This window comes from Nomascus leucogenys, chromosome 4 (genome assembly GCF_006542625.1).
Source record: "Nomascus leucogenys isolate Asia chromosome 4, Asia_NLE_v1, whole genome shotgun sequence".
Lineage (NCBI taxonomy): Eukaryota > Metazoa > Chordata > Mammalia > Primates > Hylobatidae > Nomascus > Nomascus leucogenys.
In genome coordinates, this window is record NC_044384.1 from 113,189,646 (window position 1) to 113,211,085 (window position 21,440).

The following is a 21,440-nucleotide window of genomic DNA, read 5'->3' on the forward strand; positions in this document are numbered from 1 at the left end:
TTAAAATCTGGAACATCAACATTTTTGGAGAATACAGTCCCTCCACTCCCACCACATACTTTAATATATGTCCCTCACTTGGGGTTTATCTAATGTTTCCTTATTATTATATTTACATGAATTCCCACTTGGAATTCCACATACTGACGTGTCCTTCTTACTGTATCACATGTTCATCTGCCCCTCGTTGGTGATGTTAATTTTAATCACCTAGTCAAGGAATTTTCCTCCTTCTCCAGTATAAAAAAACCTAATTTTTTTCCCTTGTGGTGAATAGGTAATATGTGGGGACACACTTTCAGACCCTGAAAATATCCTGCTTATCAAAACTCCCCCCTATATTTAGCTTCATTGATGATTGCTGCCTAATCCTATGCTTAGGACGATGATTGTAAAATGATGATTTCCATCTCCAACACTCGTCCATATTTACTGGTCAGCACTTGGTAGCCCACTGTAATGAAGAACCATGCCTTTTCCCCCATTTGTTTATATATGTATTTGTTATTGGTATAGACTCATAGATAGCTATTTTCTAAATTATTTTTAATTAATTATTGCACTTTATTTTGGTGGTTAAATTGTCCCAGATTTTGCCAGTAGGAGTAACTTCGAGCTGGCACTTGTGTCCTTATGAGTTATTTTTTTTTTAAGTATCTTTTCCTTCTGGCAAAGGAAGATAATATTCAAGATTCCTCTTATATTTTCCCTGCCCAAGTCCTGGAATCAACCATTTCTCAAAAGAGCCCTGGTTCCCTTTAGTGGGGAATGGTATTAGAGACCATTATCTGGATACAAGGCATGTCATTATTGGGGTTTCTTTGCTTCCGGGCCATTCAGTGGACAAAGCTGAGAAATATATGCAAGTATAGACACACGTATATACATACACGCACACACATACATTCACACATACACACACTATACAAAGCTTGAATTCACACCAATGCCTCCAATTCAAACCCATTGCCACAGGATTCTTTCTCACCTTGCCCTGTTCCGTACCTGCGTATATCTTCTTCTATAGTGAGAATCCTGGCTCCCAAGAACATTGAGACATTTACTCATTTCCTCAATCCTACATCTACAAGAGTTTCTGAACTGCTCTGCATTTACAACTATGAAAAATAATCCTAATAAAAGGAGCTCAAGGTTTGTCTTAAGTTTTCTCTTTCCCCCATCAACTCCACCTGAGAACACATAGTCAAATACTATATTCATAGGTTACTTGGATTCTTTCTTTTTATATTCGCCTTCAGTACAGTTACACATTCACTCAAAATATAATTGTAGACTTCCACTTCAGGCCATGATGAATAAACAGGGACCAGATTTATCTTTCTGCCTGAAACAACCCCACGTCTGCAAAAAAGATAAAATATATGAAGTAAAAAATTTCAAGACATTGGGCACTTGTCAAAGAAAAACAGTGATTCCTGGAAGACAGGGAAAAAAAATGGTGGGCCTTGTCCCTACATACTGCCTTGAAAGCTTCCAAGCTGTGGCACAGGGAGGTGGAACCTAGATGAAATCCAAGGAACTGCCTGAGTTGAGGAAACAGAGCTAAGAGACAGGGAGACCAAGGCAGATTAAGTTGATAAAACAGTACAAGGAAGGAGAAAGCTACAAAGAGAGTGAACCCTAGATAGCTGCAGACAGTCACTTTTGAATGTTTGACAGAATACTTATCAACGAATGCATGTGAGGAAATGCCTGAGAATAGGGGGGGAAAACATCAAAAACGATGAGAGGGAAGAGTGCATAGCACTCACACAGGGCCAGGAACAGTGCCTATTTCCACCAGCCCGAATAGAAAAACTAATAACTCACAACGGATTGGGTAGTGTTCTCAAAAAGGTCTTGTCTCAGTAGTGGGGAATAAATGGCTGTAGGCTGAACACTACTCCAGATCCAACTAACAAATCATAAAAGCAAGATCTAAAAGCATTAAACTATTTCCAACTAACTTTAATGTATCCCAGAACAAAGCTCAAGAAGACTTACAGAAATACAAAATTGTCAGCAAGCAATAAGGTGAAAATTACAATGTTTGGCATCTAATCAGATTACTAGATACAGAAAGGCAGGAAAATACTCCTCGAGCCATAATGAAGAGAATAACTAACCAAACAAAACCAATTCAGAATTGACATGGATGTTAGAATTAGAAGAGAAGGATGTTAAAATAGTTATCATAGCTGTATTACATATCTCCAAAAAGTTAAGTAGAGACATAGAAGATGGGAAAAAAATTAAACTTCTAGACTACTACAATGCCTGAGATGAAACAGGAACTGGATGGGATTAGCAGAAGATTAGACATTGCAGAAGATAAATAAACTTGAAAGCTGGCATAAAAACTACACAAAATAGACAGAAAAAAAGAATTTTAAAAAAATTAAGAGAAACAGTGGGCTGTGAGACAACTTCGAGCTGCCTAATATATATGTTACTGGAGGACAGAAAAAAATGTTTGAAAATATAATGGCTGAAAAATTTCCAAACTTGATAAAAACCTATAAACCCACAGATCGAAGAAGCTCAATAAACCCCAAGCACAAGAAACATGAAGAAAAATATACCTAGGCATATCACAATCAAATTTTCCAAAACCATTTGTAAAGCGGAAACCTTAAAAGCAGCCAGGGAAAAAAGACACGTTACTTATAAAGGAACAAGAATAAGAATGTCACAAAATTTCTCAGTGGAAAGATGCAAGCAAGAAGATGGTGAAGAAACATCTTTAAAATGCTGAAAGACAAAAACCTGTCAAGCTGGAATTCTATACCCTGCAAACATACATTCTCAAAACAAAGACATTTTCAGACATAAAATCATCACCAGAAGACTTACAACACAAAAAATATTAAGGGAAGTTTTTCAGGCATAAGGAAAACAATATAAAGATGGAAATTGGGATCTACATAAGAGCATTATGAATATGGGCAGAATTTTGTCAAAGCCTTTTTCAGAATCTATGAAAATAAAAATACGATTTTTCTCCTTAGATCTATCAATATTATGAGATTTCCTAATACTGAACCATCATTGCACCCTACCCCATTTGATCATGGTATATTATTTTCTTAACATAGTTCAATTTAGTTTTAAAAGACTCATGTTCTTAAAAAGAATTCATGGTCTCAAAAATGCTATATAGATAACATGAAAAATACTGGACAGAAAACTACTTATTCTGTGGCCAAAGTATATAAGTTTCTGTGTTGTTTAGATACCAATGTATTAGGTTATAAGAAAGCTACTATAACTATTTCAGAACTACCAAATTTATCTATAGATAGCTAGAGAGTAATAATTAGATACTGAAAAGCTATAATGTATCTCTCCAAATATTTGTTAGTCAGAAGAAAAATAGCATCATCATCCCTTTCACAGGAAGCTAGAACTACAAAATTCATGCAGCTTTAGCTTCCTCTGGTAGCTTTAATATAACAATATATGAGAGTATCAATTCAGACAGGAGTCACATGAAAAAGTAAGGAAGAAAGGATGCCATAGTCTCACATTTATAAAGAAACATTAAACTCACAATCGTACGTAAACGAATATTTGCATTTATCTTCTAAACAGTGTTTCCAAGCTTAGCGCTTAATCGATTTTTGCCAACTTCCATTGGCAAGGCCTTTACAAACTTAGCTCTGCAGAAGGACTAGACTCAAAGACCTCATTAGATAAACAAGGTCAACAAATATTCAGTGTTGATCAAGAAAGTCATAAGTGCTTTCACCAAAGCAGATCCTAAAAGCAGGAAGCGATATACCAGTATACTCACTATTCATCCCACAAAAACAGTCCTAAGCAGTCAAAGGTATAATACCCTCAAACATTTATATTTCATTATAAGCACTTCCAGTCTTAGGAATGAATGAGTCCTGACAACTTTAGGCAGTGCTTTTAGGCAAGAGTGATGAAATGAACCAAAGGAAGACTCTTGTCTTCCCTGTTTTTAGGAAACACACACACGTGTGCATGACAGATATCTAGGATGTACCAACTGAATAAGAGATACACCATTCCTCCTTAGTAGAAGGATAACAGACTTCAGGGGAAAAGCTTCCATTGCTGGGCCTTCAAGTTCACTAACCTTTTCTTCTGCAGTGTCTAATTGGCCATTAATCCTATCCAGTGAATTTTGCATCTCAGACATTTGCAGCTTTCGTCTCTAGATTTGGTAGATTTGGGTCATTTTTATATACTCTAAATATTATCATATTCAAACAGATGTCTAAGTCCAACTTTCCATGCAGAATTAACTGGGCTCCTATTATTAATAAGCTGTTCAAGAAAATCCTGTTACAATTGTATTCTTTGTATTTTAGCTGGTTAAGCTGAACAAGAACTACAAAAAGTTCTAGCTAAAGTACACAGTTTAATAAAATTTACCCTGAGTTGTGAAATTGCTGCTTTCCCTTCCTCACTTTCTTCATCAAATTCATCATCACTCCACTCCCAGCCTCCATCCTCTGTCTTATGAAGACGGCCACTGGAACCTGGTACTCTCCGAACCTGCTCATTAGAAAGAGAAGTGGGTTATGGTGGTATTTCATGCTTACTAAGTAGAAAACTCTGTATTTCTCTCTTTTTCTATCACTTCAATCCATTAAGTAGATAATCATTTTCCCCATAAATGTTCCCATACAAATTCATATCCTCCAACCATCACCTGCTCTCTGTTGACAATCTCTATTACGTGTCTTTAGTAACAACTGCTGTACTTCTATGCTCTAAGCCCAAACATCAAAATCCTTCTTATGTAAAATCACAGGTAAAATCTGATTTTAAATGTCCTGAGACATTTAAGGAAAAAAAAAAAAAAAAGAGGTTTTGGGTGCTCAAAATGAATAAACCCAAGATTTAAAATCTGTTATTTTTTCTTTTTAATTTGTTAAGTCAAAATTATACTTGCATATGATTTCAAGAGTACTAGAGCTGTGCATGTTTTGTTAAAAAAAATAGCAACCTCCTAACCTTTAGCTTCATCTCCACTGGCAACCACTTTCAACTCATTTTAGCTTATCTTTTTGGACATTCATCTCTCGAATATGTGTTCCTGTCATTATTCACTGATTTTTTGGTTTTAGGAGTTATCTGTAGGACTTCCCACAATAGAAGATGAAAATTTAACTCTGTTATGAACTCTCTATTCTTTTCTCAAGACATACTATGATTTTGGTTAGATCAATATTCAGTGTTTACATAACATGATTATATATATCATATTCAGAGCTGAGCCTTATTGTATATTACCACTTCTATTTCCCCTGTAGTTAGTATTTATTCTCTCTCAGCTGTTTATATCTCCTTTTACCACATTCAAATGGGTATTCTGTCAGTATCATCTTCTTGAAGAAGACTCTCACCAGAACCTCCTGATCTGTTCCATCCTAGACTGGTTTCACAGCATGTCTCCTATTTCAGATCTAATTCTAACATCGGCCAGAGGATTGTGCGTCCTGGGTCACATGACTTCTGTTTTTAGTTTAAGCACCATCTCCACCATTAGCATGTATTAAAGTCATGCATTTCTGAACTTATCTTGATTCCATCTTCACACTGCATTCATTGTTTGGTTAAAAAAGAAAAGGCTGCATCAGTAATTATTTTCTTTCATACCTTTGAAGAAAACTGCCTCATTGTTTGGCTTCCAGAAGTGCTACTGAGGTCATCATGACTCCTGATCCTATCTGTGACATTTCCCCCCTCCCTGGAAGACTACAGATTCTTCTTTTTGCCTCCAGTATTCTGACTTATCATGGTAACGTATGTTAGCATTAGTCTATTTTTATTAATTGTGCTGAGTACTCAAGACTCTTTCAATCTGGAAATTCATGACCATCCAGTTTTGGACATTTTTCTTGAATTATTTTGTCAATGATTTACTTTCTTCTGTTTTTCTCAGTTCTCCTTTTCTGGAATTCTCTTTACTCAAACGCTGTACCTTCTCAAATGGTCCTCTAATCTCAGCTTTTTTGTTATCTATATCTGGGCCTTTTGAACTCTTTTCTGGGAAATTTCCTCAACCTTTGTATCGAATTTTTCATTTCTTCTATGTTTTCAATTTCCAAAAGCTTTTTGTTGGTACTGGTCCTGGTTCTCTGAAAGCTCCCTAATAATTCATACACCAGACAACTGAACCACTCAAAGTATACAGTTCAATGATTTTTAGTACATTCAAAGTTGTGCAACCATCACTACCATCAAATTTAGAACATTTTTATCACTCCCCACAAGACATGCCATACTCTTTAGCAGTAACTGCCCATTTCTCTCCAAAACCCCCAGTCCAAAGTTACCACCAATCTACTTTCTGTCTCTTTACATTTGCCTATTTTCAACATTTCACATAAATTGAATCATACAACATGTGGTCTTTTGTGATGGGCTTTTTTTAACTAGCATAATGTTTGAAAGGGTCATCCATGCTATAGCATGTATCAGTATTTCATTCCTTTTTATTGTCAAATAATATTCTACTGTATGAATATAACACATTTTACAAATCTAATCATCAGCTGATGAGCATGTGGGTTGTTTACACTTTTTGGTTATTATGAATAATGCTGCTATGAGCAGCGTACACATTTTTGTGTGGACTTACGTTTTCAATTCTCTGGCGTGTGCCTAGGAGTAGAATTGCTGGGTCACATGGTGACTTTGTTTAGGCTTCTGAGGAACTGCCAGACTGCTTTCCAAAGTGGCTGCACCATTTCACATTCCCATCACCAGTGCAGAAATGTTCCAATCTCTCCACATCTTTACCAACAGTTGTTACTGTCTTTTTGATTATAGCCATCCTAGTGGGTGTGAAGTGGTATCTCTTTGTTATTTTGATTTGCATTTCTCTGATGGCTAATAATACTGAGTATCTTTTCATGTGTTTACTGGCCATTTATGTATCTTCAAGAGGTTTCTATTCAGATCCTTTGCCCATTTTTAAAAATGTGTTGTCTTTTTATTATTGAATTGCAAAAGTTCTTTATATATTCTAGATACAAGTCCCTTATCATATATATGATTTGCAAATATTTATTCCCATTCTGTAGGTTGTCTTTTCACTTTCTTGCCAGCGTCTATTGAAGCACAAAAGTCTTAACTTTTGATAAAATCAATTTACCTACTTTTTCCTTTTATTGCTTGTATTTTTGGTGTCATATCTAAGGAAGCTTTGCCTAGTTCAAATTCCCAAAGATTTATAACTATATTTTCTTCCAACAGTATTATAACTTTAGCTCTTATATTTAGGTCAACAATCCATTTTGAGTTAATTTTTTGTAGGATGAGAGTAAAAGACCCAACTTCATTCTTCTGCATGTGAATATTCAGTTGTACCAAGGCCACTTGAAGATGATGATTCTTTAGTCTTCACTGAATTGTCATGGCACAAATGCTTCTTTAATAGTATCATGTTCACTTTTTGTGAATGTAAACTCTTTTTTTTTTCTTTTGAGACAGGGTCTTGCTCTGTCACCCAGGCTGAAGTGCAGTGGTGCGAACACAGTTCCCTGCAGCCTCTACCTCCTGGGCTCAAGCGATCCTCCTGCCTCAGCCTCCCGAGCAGCTGGAACCACAGGCACATGCCACCATGCCCAGCTAATTTTTTTTTGGTAGAGTCTGGGTCTTGCCTTGTTACCCAGGATGGTCTAGAACTCCTGGGCTCAAGCGATCCTCCTGACTTGTCTTCCTAATGTGTTGGGATTTACAGGCGTGGGCTACCACTCCTGGCAAATATAAACTCTTATTTCTAAAGACAGTCATGATTTTATTTAAATTATCTTCCTATATAGTCTGTTTCCTGTAAGTTTCTTTTTTTTTCTGTTTATTTTGACCTCTATTTTTCACATTAAGAGGTTTCCCGGAGGTATCCTGTGATCCTAGATCTATGCTCATATTTAAAAGCAAGGAACTAAAGCACTGATTGGAAACACTGAGCTTTTAAGTGGGTGGAGTTTGCTTCACTACAGAGTGATGTGGGTGAGCATTTCCCACCTCCAGTGTCAGTACTTCTGTTTTTCCTCTTAGGCTAGTCACATTGATCAAATAAGGATTTTTCAATGCCTTGTCTAGGGGGTAATAAGCCTTAATGTTTGTGTTCCAGGAGTTGAATGCAGTGATATGAATAGATTCTTAACATTCAATGTGTAAACAATTACTTAAATGCCCTTCTCAGTAAGTTATTCCCATCTTTAACTGTGCCTAGTGTCCTTCAGTTCAGAGACCATTTCTTTACCCTTCTGCAGAATAAACCTCCAGACATCTCCTGGAGTGCAGCATGGAGTAGGGGAGGGACCAGAGTCTAACTCTATCTTAAGACTTTCAACCAATCTTCCCGTTTTTAGCCCTACTTTCACTCTCATTTCTGGAGGTACCTGGCACTATTAATTCCCTTACCTTTCAGGGTTCTGTTGTATATGGTAGCTTCCAAGCTTTTCTTAATACTGGCTTAGCAATTATAGTCCACTGATTTGCCAAGTCCTTTACCACTAATTCATGGGCATCAAAGTTTTAAAAATTTGGTTGCAGCTTTCACTGCTCCCATTTTTTGTCCACTAGAGGTTTGTGCTTTTTCTTTTTATTCTCTTTTTTCTTTTCTTTTTGAGACACAGTCCCGCTCTGTCACCTGGGCTGGAGTGCAGTGGCATGATCTTGGCTCACTACAACCTCTGCCCTGTAGGCTCAAACAATCCTCCCACCTCAGCCTCCTGAGTAGCTGGGACCACAGGCACGCACCCCATGCCTGGCTAATTTTAATTTTTGTATTTTTAGTAGAGATAGGGTCTGCCATGTTGCCCAGGCTGGTCTTGAACTCCTGAGCTCAAGCAATCCATCCGCCTCAGCCTCCCAAAATGCTGGGACTATAGGCGTGAGCCACCGTGCTTGATCTCTTTTTATTCTCTTAACAGTTCTTTTAGTAGATAATTTTTGGCAGGAGGGTGGAAATACATGCAGGTATTCACTCAGGCTGGAGTACAGTGGTATGATCACAGTTGACTGTGCCTTCAACCTCCCAGGCTCAAGTGATCCTCCCACCTCAACATCCTGAATAGCCGGGGCCAGAGGTGTACGCCACCATAGCTCATTAATTTTTAAATTCTTTTTATAGATATGGGGTCTCACTATGTTGCTCAGACTGGCCTTGAACTCCTGGGTTCAAGCTATCCTCCCACCTCAGCCTCCCAGAGGTGCTGGGATTACAAGCATGAGTCACTATATCCCCGGTCTGAGGCTCGCTCTTTTTTTTTTTTTTTTTTTGAGACAGAGTCTTGCTCTGTCACCCAGGCTGGAGTACAGTGGCATAATCTCAGCTCACTGCAACCTCCCTCTTCTGCATTCAAATGATTCTCATGCCTCAACCTTCCGAGTAGCTGGAATTACAGACATGTACTACCACGCCGGGCTAAGTTTTGTATTTTTAGTAGAGATGAGGTTTCACCATGTTGGCCAGGCTGGTCTTGAACTCCTGGCCTCAAGTGATCCACCTGCCTTGGCTTCCCAAAGTGCTGGGATTACAGGCATGAGCCACCGCACCCAACTTACTCTTCTTAAATTAATCAGATTTCAGATATAAATCAACATGTATCTCAGATGGGATTTATTATAAACAATAATAAGCATAGAAATTTTATACATATTATTAATAAGTATAGAAATACATACGTATCATTTAAGAATATCCTATGTGTCAGGAACTATTCTAGGCACACTGAAGATACAGCAATGAAAAAAAGTCCCTGTTCTCATTAAGCTTTTATTCTAATGGTAAAGAAAGACTGTAAAATGTCAGATGATGATAAGTAGGGTAAAGGGATAGAGAGTCATGGGAGGGTACTGTTTTAGTAATCAGAGAATATTATTCTGAGGAAAGGCCACTTGAGTAGACTTGACATAAAGTGAATGAATGAGCCAAGTGAGTTTTTAATGTAGTAGCTATCCATGAGAATAATCTTCCAGGTCTCATCCACTAGAGACATGACTTTAATTGGTTTGGGATGACACTGTCTATGTTTCTTTCTTTCTTTTTTTTTTTTTTAAGTCCCCAAGAGATTCTGATATGTAACGATGGATTATAGCCACTGAAAAAGATACATCTCTAAAATAGAGACAAGTTAACTGTTTTACCAGTGCTTATTAAGAATATCATTTCCAAGTATTTAATATACATTTCTGGTTCTTTATTGTGTTAAATTCTCGGAATATATCAAAATTCCCAAGCAGTGAGATCTATGGAAGAGAATAAGCCACTGTTAGACATAATGCTTCTAACTTCTTGGACAGGCCTACCACTATATTATACAAGGTGTAAGACCTTTACCTTCTTCAAGTCTATCATCAACAGAAGCCCAAACTGCCTCCTTTCCTTCACATTGGATAAATCTGCTTGAGCAGAGAAGTAAGAGTGGGGAAAAGGGAGGATTTTCTTCTCCCTGCTCTCACAGAGGTTCATAAAAGTATCATGGACAGGAAGATTAATATAGTCTGCCCAAAATGAGATATTAAAGCATTCTGTATGCTCACATCATGACCAAACTTCTTAGAAATTACATACGCATAATAAGGTTCTTTCAGTCTTTCTATAAAGGCAGTAGAAAATTTGGAGTTCCAAAGAGGGTACTGTGACTTATACCCAAAGCTATAAATGCTATGTAAAATCACAACTCACTCTGGTAGCTGGAAACAGTTATCAGAGTTTAGAATTAATTTACCAATTACAGTCTAGCATCCCTTTTCATCCTAAAAGATAGCAGAGTAATACCAAGGCATACAGTAGACCAAAGATATTTGCTGAATGAATGTATCAAAGAATGCTTTAGAAAGGATCGAAAGAAAACCAGTAGTTCTCATATACTATTAACAATGTATTACTTAACATGTTTTCAAAATGCAAAAATAAAGTAAATTCTTCAGGAAAACTGAGTTAAATTCCGATTTACCTTTTTTGCTCTTTCAGAAATGGTTGGTGCTCTCTGCAATATTTTTTCTTGAAGAAATTCTTTATTCTGGAGAGGAAAAGTAAGTATTTTGTTCTTATAAGTTTTTAAGGTACCAAAAAAAACCCCACAAAAATGTTCACCATAATCAACATGTGATATAGTAACTGTTCTGTAATGAAGTGTGAGAAAAACTTTCATTCTTTCACTCTGAAGCTCCTTTAGTAAATTACTACCACAATTTCATAAATTGAGACAGAAAATTAAGATGTAGTACACTGCATGAACCATTGTCTATGAAGAGTTTGCTGTACTGTATGTTCTTTGAGATCATGGTCCTACATTTCCAACTACAGTAACATCCTACTATCTGATTTATTTGGGAAATGAGAGTTTACAAATTCAGTAGTAAACCTTAAAACCAGAGTTCAGTATTTTTCACAAATTATATTTATAATGGCAAAATTTAATAATCATTGTTCCTATGATCAGTTTAACCTAATATTTAAAAACGGATTTACTAAATTCTGAAGCAATTATCTTAATTACCAAAGACTGTATACATAGTGCTTGCAATTATTTTATCTACCATCATTTTTCCAAACATAATCATCCAACTTCTAAGCAGTGAACACAATCTGAGTAATTGAGGAGCATCCTATGAACACACATAATCAAAAGCTGGAATTTCCTACCTTTGCTTTCTGGAAAAATTTGTGCCTTAACAGTTCTGCTGCTGTTGGTCTAAAACCAGGGAGGGAGGGAAGAAATGTTTTTACAATTAATTCAAGTGTAATGTGAGATTCCATCATCAAAAATGAGAAAAAAATTTTTCAACAGCAAAATAAAAACTCAGTATACTCTACTTTCCTTAAATTGCTAAAAAGCAAAAGTAAAATACACTTGATACAGGACACTGAATAAAATAAAAAACTCAAAACAAATATTCTGATAATAATTATTGTAGATTCTTTGAAAAAATCATTAGTGAAATGTTTTTTCTGGAAGCATGATTTCTTAATAGAGTCTAATATATTTGCTATTTAATAATATTAATTTAATATTTAATATTATTTCCCAATAAGTAAGCTAGAAAATATCTATCTAACATTTTTAGCAAGGCATAAAAATATATTTAAACACACAAAGAGGAAATGGACCAAATCAAGACCTCCACTTCTTGCCACATGGTAGCCTGCCAGCCTTCAATTTAGGTAACCACAGATCCTTAAAAATAGATTTCACAATCTCCCTTTAAAACTGAAAATTCTAAAAGTAAAGTATATTCCCCAAATTTAACAAAACTCAGTGTTTAACTCATTTCTTCATGGTCTTATTTCCTTTTAAGTAAAGACATGACTGTCAATTTTACAAGCTTTTAAAAGATTTTGTGACACACCTACCTGATCCTGAGCAAATCACAACCTCTCTAAGGTTCAGTATTACTTGGCCAAGCCCCTAAGAGCAGTAGTTCTTAAACACTGCTGTGCATTAAACTATCTGGGAAGAATGTAAAAATCCCAGTGACCAGCGGGCACCATGGCTCACGCCTGTAATCCCAGAACTTTGGGAGGCCAACGTGGGTGGATCACGATGTCAGGAGTTCAAGACCAGCCTGGCCAATATGGTGACACCCTGCCTCCACTAAAAAAACACAAAAATTAGCAGTGCATGGTGGCGTGCACCTGTAGTCCCAGCCACTAGGGAGGCTGAGGCAGGAGAATTGCTTGAACCCATGAGGCGGAGGTTGCAGTGAGCCGAGATTGTGCCACTGTACTCCAGCCTGGGCGACAGTGCAAGACTGTCTCAAAAACAAACAAACAAACAAACAAAACCAATGACCAGACTGTACCTCATACCAATTAAAGCGGAATCTTTAACTGTCTTTAGTAATTTTTAAAACTCCCCAGGTAATTCCAATATGCGTTCAAGTTCAAGAACCAGCACCTCAGATGATTATTATAAAGATTAAAAAGTTGAATAAATGTGAAAGTGCTATGCAAACTGAAATCCTACATCAATCTTATTTTTTCATTCACTCAAGATTTCAATATGCTCAACAATGTGATTGCTCAACATTGCTTTTATTATTCATTCCTTTCTTCTGACTTCATTTCCTTCTTTCTAAAGCACAACTTATGGGTTCTTTAAGTGACAGAATGTGACTGGAAAACTCAATTTCTGTGTGCAAAATAATTTCATGCTCATTCTTGAATGATACTCTGACTAGCTGGAGAACTCTGGGTTAAAGCCACAGTCATGAGCCTCTTAATGCTTTGGCCAACAATATACTGTGTATTTGACAGTAGTCAGAGCAACAGGCTACACTAAATAGCCTAGGCATGCGGTAGGCTGTACCATCAAAGTTTGTGTAAGTACACTCTATGATGTTCACACAATGACAAAACTGCCTAATACACATATTGCAGAATGTATCCTCATCATTTTAAGTGATACATGACTGTATTTTCTCTGAGCGTTTCACTAAATGCTGGCCTCAACTGTTGTGTTATTGGGGAAGTGGCTGTCAAGTCTACCTGCTAATCCTCAGTAGGTAATCTGTTCCCCGAGGTTGCCTGTAGGAGCTTGTCTTTGCTTCGTGTCCAGTAGTTTCACAACAACGTGTACAAGTGGAAGAAGGGGGACACTGCTTGGAATTCTGGGGGGATGGTTCTTTACTCTGAGAATATAGGTCTTTCATCAACTCTGGAAAATTCTCAGCCATTATTTCTTTGAATATCGCTTCTCCTACATTCTCTCTAGTCTTTCCTGGTAAGTTCATGTATATGTATATGTACATTTGTGTGTGTGTGTGTGTGTGTGTGTGTGGATGTGCATACACACAAACATACTGAACCTTCTCAGTCTACCCTCCAAATGTTAATATTTCTTTCATATTCCCTCTTTGATCTTTCTGTGCTACATTCTGAGCAATTTCCTCAGTATAGTGTAGTCTGATTAAAACAGGCTAACTCTAGACCGACTGCATGGGTCAGAATTCTGATTCCACCATTTATTAGCTGTGTGACTTTGGAGGAGGTTACTTAACCTCTCTGTGATTCAGTTTCTTCATTTGTAAAATAAAGAAAATAACAGTGCTATCCTCAAAGGATTACTGTGAGAATTAAACAATATACGTTAAGTGTTTACCACAGTGCCTGGTACTTGATGAGTAAATAATCTCTTTTTTGTTTTATTGGTTGTTCTGTTTAACCAGTCCATTCTGCGTGTTACTTTAACTTAGCAATGTTCTAAACAAAGTTTAATTTTGGTTTACAAACTGAACAGATTTTCTATAGCTTCCAGTTTTCTTGAAGATTTATAATAATTTTAGACTTACAGAAGAGCTGCAAAGCTAGTACAGAGTTCCTACATGCCCTTCACCACCTTCTGCTATTGTGAACCTTTTACATAACCACAGTATAATAATAAAGAAATCAACTAAAATATCAGCACTGGTACAATACTATTAATTAAACTACAGACTTCATTCCATTTCTCCAGTTTTTCCACTAATGTCCTTTTTCTGTCCCAGGATCTAGTATAGGATACTCTGTTGCTTTCCGTCTTCACGTCTTCTTAATTTCCTCCAATCTGTGACAGTTTCTTAGTCTCTCTTCCTTGACAGTTTTGAAGAGTGCTGGTCAGGTATTTTGCCGCATATTCCTCGATTTGGGTTTGTCTCATGTTTTCTCATTATAGACCGAAGTTACGGATTTGGAGGAAGAATATCTCACAGGTTATATGCCCTTCTCGTTGCACCACATCAAGAGGTACATCAGTCTTATCAATGTATTATTAATAGTGATGTTAATCTTGGTCATTGGGTAGAGGAGGTGCATTGAAAAGTTGCTATTTTTCCTTTTTCATACTCTACTCATCGGAAGTGAGTCAATAAGTCCAGCTCACACTCATGGAAAGTTTTAAACATTAATCACTGTATTTTTCATTTCTGGCATTGCTATTTGGTTCTTCTGTCACAGTCACAGTCTTTTCTTGTGGGTCTGATTTCTTCTCTTACAATTTTAATTGTTTTCAATATACTTAATTTTATATCTTTTCAGATTATCACTGCATTACCTAAATCTTTTGGAGCACTAATCCTTCTCCTTGTGTCTGCTAACTAGTTCATAATGCATTGTTTCACTGTGTGTTTCTTAATTTTGGATTGTGACCTTATTACAGTGGGGCATTATGCTCAGGAATCCAATGGGAGCTAGAGTTTGAAAGTGTTCTTCCAGTGCAGCTCTGTGACTACTTCCGTCAAAAATAAAAAGTGATTTGGTGAAGCTTTTTTAACTTTCTAATCCTGTGGGTTCCTGGATAACACAGGTAGTATAGACTCTAAACCTGTGGAATGTCCAGGTTGAAGGGCTTGATTATTCAGGAGAGGTTTTTGTTGTCTCTTGGTGATGACAATTTTTATTCTTGTCTATCCTTTTACTAAGGATACAGACATCTGAAGTTCTTAGCTTTAAGAAGAATCTCAGTTCAAACTCCCCACTGGGTGGACCCAAGATCTCAATTCCAGTCTTCACATGGGAGTTACACATCCAAATCAGTAAGTTATCAGAATGAATAGTGACCCACTGAAGACAGCCACAGGATTAGTTCACAATATTTCTTCTTTAACTTAGGGCGTCCTCATTATTTCTGGCATCTGAGAATCTCTAAGTTGGATAGATTTTATCTGGCATTTCTAGGTATTTGTAACAAGATAATTTTGTTCCTTTAACCAACTAATTTGGTAAAAAAAAAAAAAAAGTGTTTCCTGTCTTTTTTAACTGTTTACTCAGAAACAGAAAAAAAAATTATAAAAACACAGGTATAAATCTTGCTACCTGTTTTTCTTACCCTTTCCAATATTTCCAATAATAAATTCTGAAACCCTATTACATATACTAGAGATGTGATCAAGAACATCAAAGTCTTTCCCTTTTAATGATCTTTAGAGAAACAAAAATTAAAGAACTCAGTGCTAAGAAGCTGAGTGGAATATATATGTGAAATAGACAAATAAGATTCAGAGGGAACAGAGCCCTAAGTTAGGAATCAGGACTTTGAGATTCAAGTCCTACTCCTATGACTAAGTATCAAGTGACCTCAAAAATAAAAGATTGTACTCAATGATCCCCACCATTCTACGATTCTGCTTAATTCATAAAGTTACACATATCGGATGTTCTTATTTATTTCCTCACTTGTCATTCAATCTGTCTAATATTGATAAGGAAGCTATTTGAATTTTTGGTCCACTTACTAAAATATCTTTCTAACATGGAAATAAGTATGATTATTAGACACTAAATATAAATTTTCTATGTGTCTTTCCTTTATTAATACTGTAAATGGCATTAAGACACTCATTTATAAATTTTAAATGCAAATTAAAAACAAATCTCTCCACTAACTTGGCATTTATTAATACAGAATTCACAATGTACAACTTTATAAGAAATTAACAAGGAAAAAGCTGAACTATTAAGGGTACACTGTATACTACAAAGAAGGTAGAAATCAATTCATTTCCAATCCAGTATAATGGTCTCTGTATACTTTTTTTAAGTTTATATTTAGTTCTTTTGAAAATAATTTCCTGTACATACGAGTATGTGACTCTTAGACTTCTCACAATGTTTTATTAGAGAGAAAAGTAGACTGTTTCTCATATTTTACCTTTTTTCTGGATCTTTTTGAAGGCACAATGAAATCATTTTTCTAAATGATTTTCCATATTTTTTCAGCATTTCTTTATCTTGAACACCAGTTTCCAAAGAAGGAGGATCGTTCTGCAGTGTCAGCATTAAAACCTGCAAGAATTTTCAATATACTATAAACTTGTGATGACTCAGTAAAGTTTAACTGTTGTGGTCAAGATTTTTCAATATAGGCATCCCCCCACCAACACACAAACATTTTATTTTCTGTAAGTTCATATCTGAATCAGTTGTTTAAAACCCAGAGTTATTACGTGTATTTCACATAAATAATATGCTGTAGATGGTTAGCGTCTCAACACACACACACACAATGGATATTATTCAGCCTTAAAAAGCAAGAAAATTCTGCAACATGCTACAACATGGATGAACCTTGGGGACATTATGCTAGCCATGCAAAGATAAACACTGTGTGATTCTACTTATATGAGGTATTGAGAGTAGTCAAAATCATAGAGACAAAAAGTGATTGCCAAGGGGCTAAGAATGGGAATCAAGAGTTAACTACTTAATGGGTATAGAGTTCCAGTTTTAAAATGAAAAGAGCTTGGATACAGATAGTGGTGACAACTGCACAACATGATGAATACATTTAATACCATTGAACTATATACTCAAAATGGTTAAAGATGGTGGTCAATTTTATGTTATGTGTATTTTACCACAATAAAAAAAATTAAAAGACTGGCAAATGGCTCTGAAAAGGAATTGGGACTTGAGCTGGGGTAGTATTTGGAATACAAGCCTCACCTTCATTGGTGGATATTTATGATAAGGAGCTGCCCCTGTGGCCAATTCAATTGCTGTAATTCCAAAACTCCAAATATCAGCTTTGAAATCATAACCTCGGACCTGCAAAACAGATTTGCATGATTATTTTTACCAGCATAAAAGGACTTCTAAAAGTTAGCTTCTGGCCGGGCGTGGAGGCTCACACCTGTAATCCCAGCACTTTGGAAGGCTGAGGCAGGCGAATCACATGAGGTTGGGAGTTCAAGACCAGCCTGACCAACATGGAGAAATTCCATCACTACTAAAAAAAAAAAAAAAAAAAAACAAAATTAGCAGGGCATGGTGGCACGTGCCTGTAATCTCAGCTGTTCGGAAGGCTGAGGCAGGAGAATCGCTTGAACCCAGGAGGAAGAGGTTGCGGTGAACCAAGATCATGCCATTGCACTCCAGCCTGGGCAACAAGAGCGAAACTCTGCCTCAAAAAAAAAAAAAAAGTTAGCTTCTGAGGCGGGGCACAGTGGCTCTTGCCTGTAATCCCAGCACTTTGAGAGGCTGAGGTGGGACGATGAGGTGGGCTTGAGGCCAGGAGTTCAAGACCAGCCTGGGCAACATGGTGAGACCCCATCTCCACAAAAAAAAAAATTGTTTTAATTAGCTAGGAGTGGTGATGTACACCTGCAGTCCAGCTGCTCGGGAGGCTAGCTTGAGCCCAGGAGTTCAAGGCTGCAGTAAGCCATGATGGCACCACTGCACTCCAGACTGGGAGACAGAGCAAGACTCTGTCTCTAAAAATAAACAAACAAAAAAGCTACCTCTAATGTGTACCAAGAACAATGAAAGTGTTCATAAGCTTTAAACCAATAAAATAATGTAGGCAAAATCTAAATATATTTCGTAATACAAAAAAATAAAGACAACCTGAATGTTCACCAACAGTGAAGAAATTGTTAAGTATGGTATATTTTAAAAATTACAGTCAATTAAAAGCAATATTTATTAATTCTATGTGAACATATAAAAAACATTTGTGATAAAACATGAAGAAAAAAACACAAAATTGCTCATACGTCCTCAAACTTTTACAAACAGTAAAATACTAGAAAGAATCAAAACAAAATGTTTTGCAGTGGGGTAGCTTTTTTGTTTTCCAAAGGATCTGTATTATGGTATTATCACCTTAATTTCTATAATGAAAAAGTTACGAAGGTTGTGAATACTTTTAAACTTTTTAGAGTGAATATGTTGCCAAATTTCTCTACTTATACACTGTCACCAGCACATTACATGGCTATAAATTTTAATTTTCTATCCTAAGCAATATGGGAGAAATAGGTTTGGGGAGTGTGTAGTGTGTAAGACCTAAAATTAAGGATCAATAGTATGTGCTGCCTTGCCATCTGGTAAAACTGAAGGGCCTCTAGAGACCTAAGTAGAAGTTCCCCTCCCCACTCTGCTCTTGCAGATAATGTCTCCTAGCCTAACAATCCTCCTTATCAAACGACCAGGTACAGTTCCTGCTTGCCCCTGAGAAGCAGATTTCGGTTCCCTGTCAGCCAGTCTTATCTTCTCAAGGAAACCAAGGGGCATTGCAATCTCCTGGTACTACAAAGCCTGTCTCCAAAGCCCCTTCTCGTTCATTCTGTTAATCAGTACAACTCTGCTGGTCCTGCACGGCATGCAGTTATCCTCCTCCCCTAGGCTGTGAGTATATATGACTAATCGACAGCTGCCAATCTCATCTGTCCAGTGTCAGGTGTTGTATGTTCAGCCATTCCCATAACTTTACAGTGGGAATCCTTCCCTCACCAACAGGGTGAACACAGGTGATTAAAACAGAGTAAAAATGAATTCGGTTTGTAGCATACTGAGTTTGATATACCTATAAGGCATTTATGTGAAGCATCTATTAAGAACTAGAAATAACTATACAGAGGCTTAGGAAACAAAACTGGACATAATTTAGAAATCATTAAACCAATAAATCTGTATGTAAAATTTGGTATAATTTGTACTAATAAAATTATTAAAACAAACCTCAATTATATTATTCCTGAGTTTCATATATCCTTTGCAAAGTTCTAGAGAGTTTTTGTTGTTTTGTTTTCAAGGGTAGACTAAAATCCTAACCAAGGAACGGGGACATGTTTCCCAAAGCTAACCTGGTATGCCAAAGAAAAGCAAACACTATTAAGTTTTTTGAGTTTCAAAACAAAGCCCTAACCCATTTAAAACAGAAAAAAGACACAGTACCTGTTCCATAACTTCAGGTGCCATCCAACAAGGGGTGCCAACAAAGGTCTTTCTCACTTTATTTCGGGTAATATCACCACCAGTTGCTAAAAAAGCACTAACCCCAAAGTCTGAAATAGAATACAACAGCAAGGTATTTAAAGTGCATCAACTATCATAAATGAAGAGGAAAACAATATAATGTAGTGACCATCCTATATATAAATAAAAAGCATCATAGTTTCTTATCTTTTTGCTGACCTTCTTGACTAAATTAAGACATAGCTTAGACTAGGAACAGTAGTGGCTCACACCTATAATCCCAACACTCTGGGAGGCCACGGCAGGAGGCTCACTTGAGCTCAGGAGTTCAAGAACAGCCTAAGCAACATAGGGAGACCTCATCTTTACAAAATAAAAAAACAAAAAAGACATAGCTTAGCAGGTGCCTCACTCCATTCCTCTCCACCCCAACATATCATCATCTTCTCAGATTTTCCCCCGTGCTCTAATCCACTCTACATACCACTATCAGATTCATTCATCCATTCATTTTTAAATTATCACTTTGACATGGCCCTTTCAGTTCAGAAACTCCTACAGAATGAAATCCAGCCTTTTTGGCTTAGTATTCAAAGAGCTCTCAAGAACTCAGCCCCAAACAAATCAGAGTTCATAATTCTAAATACATATCCTAACTTCACCTCTTAGTAGATGTATGACATTGGTAAACTTAGTTCACCTCTCTAAGCCTCAGGATTTTCTCTACAAAGATTTTATCCCACAATACTGAAGCCAAAGTACCAGTCACTGATGAGGAGGATTGCCTGCCTCACCATGATCCCCCCTTTTCTGTAAACAGCCCTGGTTGTGTATCTGTACTCCCTCACCTTGACCCCTGGGCATACCTGATTTGAGCCAGGGTTAGACACCTTAATCCAAGGTAGGCCTATCTTAGTCTCCTAGAAATGTGAAGCTTGAATGAAAAGACAAAGAAATTAAGGGTCACTGGAGCTGAGCCATGCTAACAGCATCCTGAAGGTCACCAGCACAACTGGGTTCCTGCCCATTCTGAGGCTAGATTTTTTTTATTCTGTGTATTTCCTAGTGTATTTCAAAAATTTCTGCTTTGTTAAGTCAGCCAGTGATAATTTCCAATACAACCAAAAGAACTTTAACTAATATAGTGAGGCTCTTACACACCTTATCCAACTTTTATACACCTTTTCTGACTCCCCTTTTGTTTTGTGTCCATTCCAGAATACTCTGCATTATGTAAAGTGAGTCTGTATTTGTCCATAATTTATTCTATTTTCAAATTGAAAATAGAATTATAAAATAGAAATTATGAAAATAGAAATAAATTTGAAAATACAATAAATTATGGAAAATCCGATCGTGAGAAGGATAATTTTAGCATGGCAAACTTTAAAATTCCAGATTCAGAAGTCTATGAATTCTGCCATTTTCAAACAATTATTTGAAATAATTGCTTGTCTATACAGTACAGTTTAAAAATAGCAAGTCTATACAGTACAGTTTTAAAAACAATCTCGTCTGAATGTACTTAGAATTATTAAAAAAAAAAAAAAAACAATAATCTTGGCTGGGCACAGTGGCTCATTCCTGTAATCCCAACACTTTGGGAAGCTGAGGCAGAAGGATCACTTGAGGCCAAGAGATCAAGACCAGCCTGGGCAACACAGTGAGACCCCATCTCTACAAAAAATAGAAAATTAGCTGGGCGTGGTGGCAGGCACCTGTAGTCCTAGCTACTTGGGAGGCTGAAGTATGAGGACTGCTTGAGCCTACG

The 21,440-nt window shown here is 36.7% G+C and overlaps 1 protein-coding gene across 2 annotated transcripts in view; it reads right to left on the bottom strand.

Moving 5' to 3' along the window:
* The window catches only part of OXSR1 (oxidative stress responsive kinase 1), a 97,920-nt gene that overhangs the window by 16,482 nt on the left and 59,998 nt on the right, over nt 1–21,440 (bottom strand). For both annotated transcript variants that reach the window (XM_030812115.1, XM_003256863.3), the window contains 6 exons: nt 19,649–19,758; nt 17,417–17,518; nt 16,623–16,756; nt 11,642–11,690; nt 10,950–11,015; nt 4,405–4,527 (listed from right to left, as the gene is read on the bottom strand). In XM_030812115.1, coding sequence (XP_030667975.1) covers nt 4,405–4,527; nt 10,950–11,015; nt 11,642–11,690; nt 16,623–16,756; nt 17,417–17,518; nt 19,649–19,758 — 584 coding nt within the window. The remainder of the gene's footprint in view (nt 1–4,404; nt 4,528–10,949; nt 11,016–11,641; nt 11,691–16,622; nt 16,757–17,416; nt 17,519–19,648; nt 19,759–21,440) is intronic.